Genomic DNA, 6,000 nt, shown 5'->3' with positions numbered 1-6,000 from the left:
AGAGAAATAAACTGAGCTAACGTTAGCAGCAGCTCAGCTAACAGCCCCTCCAGGAAGTCCGGTGGTCACCAAACATCGTCTGAGAAACACTGATTTTTTAGGTGAAACAGCTTTAATTAGTATTTTAACGATTTTAATCTGCGTGTACGTTTGTTTTCGGAGAGGAGGAGACCTCTGCCGAACACCTGGATCTAAAGTTATAAGAGAAATAAAGCGAACAAGTGTTAGCAGCAGCTCGGCTAACAGCCCGTACCGGAAGTCCGGTGGTCGCCGAACATCGTCGGAGAAACACTGATTTTTCAGGTGAAACAGCTTTATTCAGTGTTTTTACCTGTAACCTCCGGGTCTGTTTGTTCTGGAGAGTAAAAACATCCTGAATGATGAACACTGGAGTAATCCTATCCCGGTGAGGCTGCTTATTTAACAACGGAGACAACAACTCCCATGATCCCTTGCTGCTTCACACCGCCATCACACTCCCGTCTGTTGTTATTGTTTTGGTTTAGCGGCTGAAACTACATATTTTACCAGCTGGTTGTACTCAGCCGTCGCCATGACAGCGGACCAGAGAGGAGACGCTCACCTCGTCGCCGCTGTACTGCTTCAGACAGTGCAGGAGGCGGCTGGTGTTGGCCAACCAGAAGGACGTCATCTCAAAGTCATCGTTGTTCTTCTGCGGATCAATCAACAATATTCCTTCAAAAGAACATCTATACATTTGTTTCAGAGCGTTTCATTCAGATAATAATGTTCAAAACTTAAAGATCAGAGCAAAAAATGAGACCGGATATGACGGCAGTATGGCGGACGGCCCTCAGAGACGTGGCGGGTGGATGTGAGACTCACCTTGAGGACCTTCTTGATGGCGTTGATGGTGGAGGTGAGCAGTGACGCCACCTTCTGGTCGTCGTTGATGTAGTCGGCGTGTCGGATGCACATGAAGAGGATGTAAGCCGGCAGACAGGGAACCGTAGCCGACACGGTGTTCGGTCTGATGTCTGCAAACACATCGACAGCGTTAAACAACTCTTCATCATCTCACGCTTGTCTGTTTGGGATTTGTCACTTTTATATATTTTAGGAAATAAACGTCATGTTCATGTTTGTTTTTATTTACTCATCGGAGGGTTATAAAAGAAGAGATCACTGCTTCATCTTTCTGTTCTCAACACTTCCGGCTGCACAACGTCGGTTTCACACGTCGTCGGTGTTTATTTTGACCACCGGAGTCACGTGTTTATCTGTCTGATCAGACTTTTAACTTCTGCATTAGTGTGACTGTGTGAAGCAGCACTAACAGCTGCTGCTCTTCTGTTAGTTTCATCTGTTTCCAGCAGTGATCTTGTTTAAAGTTTGATTGACGTTATGAAGCTCAGCAGCACGTGAACATCATATCAGACACTAAATAAACCTGATGGTGATCAGCTGGTCACTGTAAACAAAACTAGATCAACTTAAATAATATCATTAATATGCATTAAAAGCACTTGTGCTGATTATAGATGCAAAACAGCGTTTTAAGTTTTGAAAGAGTGAAAAACACTGAAGGTTTCATGTTTGGAAATGATGTCACTGCCTGTTGATGATCAATAAACAACCAGTGATGATGAATAAACAACCAGTGATGATGAATAAACAAACAGTGATGATGAATAAACAAACAGTGATGATGGATAAACAAACAGTGATGATGAATAAACAAACAGTGATGATCAATAAACAAACAGTGATGATGATGTCAGTAAAGCGTCGTCTCACCAGCGATCAGAGACTTGACCAGCAGGCCTTCGTCCTCCTTGCTGTACTCCAGCATCCCCTCGAAGTCTTTCTCTTTGCGCTGGACGGTCACCTGACGGCTCAGCTCCGGGTTCGACCTGCCGGTCTGAGACGCAGCGGCGGCGGCGGCCTGAGAGACTGAAGAGACACAGACGCTTTATCACTGACCGTCTGTTCCTGCAGACACTCTACAGGTCTCTATGGAAACGCAGCATCACGTTCAGAATACATAAATCACAAAGAAACGTTCATCCTGCTGCAGCTCCTCTGGAAAACATCTTAATGATCATTTATTGATGATGAGGTAGACTACTGCTGATGAAGATCTGTGTGAGTCAGTAAGATATTCACTTTACTGTCACAGAGGGGAAAAAAAACTGAAATTATTCACATTTAAGAAGCTGGAAACTGACATTTAGTTTATTAAAAATGTCTCAAAACAATTAATTTATTATCATATTAGTTTATTGATCCATCTTCTGTGGATCCACTGATCGTTACGTGTCCAACATGACGTCATATCTATCAGAGGATCCTTTACTCTGTGTTGCATGTGAGTTATTATTAGTGCAACATGCTGGTGACTTCTCCTCTCTACACACTCTCACTACATCTCAGGTTGTGTTAGAGAGGAGAAGATGCTGTCTGCTGAGCTTTGATGTCATTCTGAAGCTGTTACCTTCCAGCTCCTGGACTTTCTTCATGTAGATCCTGAGCTGCTTCTTCAGCTTCCTCTCGTTCTTCTCCAGCTTCTCCACCAGCTCCTTCAGGTCCTGCGATAAGAAGAGAACACACACACAGCGTTGTTGAGACCGGAGCGCCGCCCAGGAGGCCTCTGGGCCGTCGTAGCCGTGCGGTGCGGTGCGGCGTGTTAAGATTCTCTCACCAGGTTGTCGTTGGTGAGGCGTGTGATCTCCTGCTGGACGCTGTACTCCACCTGCGCCTCGGGCGACAGCGACATGGTGTAGTTGAGGATCTCCTGCTTCTTCTCGATGTCATCTTTCAGCAGCTCGATCTGAGTGTGGAGAGCCTCCAGCTCGTCTTTGTGCTGCCGGGACTGAGACTGCAGCTGAGCCTCCAGCAGCCTGAGACCGAGAGGATGAAGAGGATGAAGAGCATATTGATGGTATATTTGAAAGCATAGAAACATGTGTAAACGAAGCCGTCGGCACACAGCTGATCAGCAGCGTGTCTTTGTTTTCTACAGCTGCATGAACATGAATCAACATTTTATTGTCGGGTGTTTTGGTGCAACCAGTGTGTGAAAATATCTCTGACAACATCAGCCACACACACACACACACACACACACACACACACGCAGCATCCACCTCATGCTTATCAGCTGCTGCTGATATCAGCTGCTGCGCTGTGATGTTTTGTCTTTTCACTTCCTGTACACGCAGGAAGTGTGAATGTGTTCGCTGACAGCTGCTGCTGCTTACAGCTGCATCACAGCAAATATTTGACCAACGTTACTAAATAAAGTCTAAAGCTGCACTTTCCTCCACAGATCATCTATCTATTGATAATGGTCCCAGTATAAACAGAGACATCAACCCAGCAGCAGGACTGGGATCTGCTCCTTTATGTGAGGAGGAACAGTTTGCACACCAGCAGCCTGCTGGAGGTCCTCCTGTAGGACTCTAGCAGTGCTCCTCCTGCTAGGAGATACTGGTCCTGCTGCTGGGTCGATGTCTACGGCTCTGTCCAGCTCTCCTCGTGTAACAGCCTGGTCTCCCGGTGTCTCCTCCGTGCTCTCGTGAGACTGTACTGGGAGACACGGCGGACCTTCTTACAACCGCACGTATGGATGTGACGTCCTGGAGGAGCTGGACTTCCTGTGACTGGGCTGCAGGTACGGCCTGGTGCTACCAGTAGTGACGAGCAGAACATAAAACTAGAGAAGAATCAGTCAGGAAGCATCAGGAGAGATCACCACATGCACAACCAGACACTGATTCACAATCACACGTTTCCTACAGACTGAACTTTAACTGACTTGGTGTCAAACTGGGATGATTAAGTGTTGCCTTCATGTGTTGGAGCAGTGTGTTTTAATGTATGTTAGTGTATTTTACTGTATTTTGGTGTATTTTATTACTTGTATTTATCCTGTTGAATTTTCAGGCATCATGTATAATATGTATTTATATCATAATTAACTTGTTGATCCTCTGACTTTTCCTCCTGCAGAAACAGGAAGTAATCTGCATCATTGTTTTTATTTATTGATAAAGAGTTGATCAATGGGAGCGATGTGGAGGCCAGACGGTTCCTGTCTGTCACATTAAAGGCTAAAATACACAAAATGCTCCTTTAATGAGTTCAGAACATATAAACTTCACTTGGATGCAACAGGAACATGTGGATGAAAAGCTCTGCTGTTGTTTGTTTAGTGATGTTTGGATGATTAAAGGATATGTTGCATATTGGACTTATATATATATATATATATATAGATACTGTATATATATATTGATACTATATATATATATATATTGATACTATATATATATATTGATACTATATATATATATTGATACTATATATATATATTGATACTATAACTACAGTCAGAGTTCAGTCGTTTGAGTTTAGACAACAGGAGAGGAGAGAGACACACAGAGACCTGGCCACTTGTTTGAGGCCCTGGTAAGCCAAACCCAGCTCTCCATCTTCATTCAAATAACACCAGTCCTCATGGTTACTGGTTCCCAGCAGGCAGAAGAAGAGAAGAAGACAAAGAGAAGAAGACAAGAGCAGATTGTGAGGAAGAGAAGCAGAAGCAGAAGCAGTTGAAGTGTTAGTAGCTGGTTAGTTAGAAACACAACCGTGACCTCTGACCTGCTTGTTGTTGTCTGATACATATTAACATCTGCAGTCACAGTGACTCCACCTGCAGCTGCAGATGTTCCAGCTGCTGATGAAACCTTTTAGATTTTCATTATGTTCTTGTTGAGTCTGTTCAGACTTTTATCCTCCTGCTCAAGTCTCTGAATATAACTGAGTAGACACACATCTGTTTATAATGAGCACAAATCAAATGCAAACAAACAAACAAACAAACAAATCAAACTGAAACATGACTGTTTAGTTTTATGTTGAATGTGTTTCCTGTCATGTGATGAAGAAGAGGAAGAGCAGAGAGCTGCAGGTGGTCGTCATCTGTCACGCTGTGATTATCTGCATCTCACATCAGACTCACAGTCGTCAGTCTGTTTCCTCTCTGAGCAGATAAACTGGAGTCACACCAGTAACACCAGTAACAACGCTAACCTAGCAGCATCATCTACGTCCGCTTCACGACTGAAGTGAACTCGTGCTCATGTTGTAATAACTCACTTTTCACAGTTTAGTGCAAAAAAACAGAAAATGAATGAGATTAAATTCCCTCTCAGCTGTGACACACGGCGTCATGTGACCCGCCGCCGTCTGGCACCTTTCACGTCTGACTGACAGCTTGATGAGCCGGACGAGCGGTAGCAACAGACAACAACAGACAGACAACAGTTTCTAAATGATGATGAAGATCACAGAGCCATCAATCAATCAATCAATCAATCAGTTCAGTAACTGACGGCTGTTTATGATTGATCAGCTCTGTGTGGATGCTACAGCTGAGCAGGTGGAGCTGAAGACATGAAGAAGAGACACTTACTTCTTGGACTCACACAGACCGTGATAGGCTTTCAGAGCCTCCTCTTCATCGATGGGCTCCTTGCTGTTGTTTTCGTCCTGCTGAAACAAACACTAAATGTTATTTTATTACAACATGACACCTGAAATCCTGCTGCTGTAGTGTGTTTACGTAGCCTTCAGGAAGCTTCCTGAAAGCTGACCAATCAGAACAGAGTGTGCTGATCAGGAGGGCGGGGCTTAAAGAGACAGAGGCTGAACTGAGGGGCTGCATAAAGGACCAGTAATATGCAGGAAGTAATGAACTCACTATATGATCGTTCTTGTCTTGTCGCTGTGCGGCGGCGCTGACGATCTGCGTCCTCAGGATCAGGACTTCCTCCTTGCGGGCCTCCAGCTCCTCGCTGGCTGATTTGAGCTGACTCAGCAGGACGTTGTAGCCGTCCTGCTGCTCATTGGACGAGCTGTTCTGCGACACGCGCTCGGCGACGGTCTTCCTCAGCTCGTTCAAGTCGTTCTTCAGTTTCTTGTTCTCTGATTCCAGCTCCTGTCTCTGCAGGAGGACACGACAAGCTTACAGATATC

At 44.8% G+C, this 6,000-nt stretch overlaps 1 protein-coding gene across 4 annotated transcripts in view; it reads right to left on the bottom strand.

Annotated features, from left to right (window-relative positions):
* myo5b (myosin VB) overlaps positions 1–6,000 on the bottom strand; it is a 59,484-nt gene that overhangs the window by 6,150 nt on the left and 47,334 nt on the right. For 3 of the 4 annotated variants that reach the window (XM_067574061.1, XM_067574062.1, XM_067574060.1), the window contains exons 28-34: positions 5,726–5,968; positions 5,438–5,517; positions 2,663–2,861; positions 2,456–2,549; positions 1,759–1,914; positions 847–998; positions 584–673 (exon numbers count right to left, since the gene is read on the bottom strand). In XM_067574061.1, the coding sequence (XP_067430162.1) occupies positions 584–673; positions 847–998; positions 1,759–1,914; positions 2,456–2,549; positions 2,663–2,861; positions 5,438–5,517; positions 5,726–5,968 (1,014 nt within the window). The remainder of the gene's footprint in view (positions 1–583; positions 674–846; positions 999–1,758; positions 1,915–2,455; positions 2,550–2,662; positions 2,862–5,437; positions 5,518–5,725; positions 5,969–6,000) is intronic. The other variant, XM_067574063.1, reaches the window with a different exon arrangement.

Source organism: Thunnus thynnus, chromosome 19 (genome assembly GCF_963924715.1).
Source record: "Thunnus thynnus chromosome 19, fThuThy2.1, whole genome shotgun sequence".
Classification (NCBI taxonomy): Eukaryota; Metazoa; Chordata; class Actinopteri; order Scombriformes; family Scombridae; genus Thunnus; species Thunnus thynnus.
Note: the sequence above shows the minus strand (reverse complement) of the source record. Positions and strands in the feature narration are given on the sequence as shown.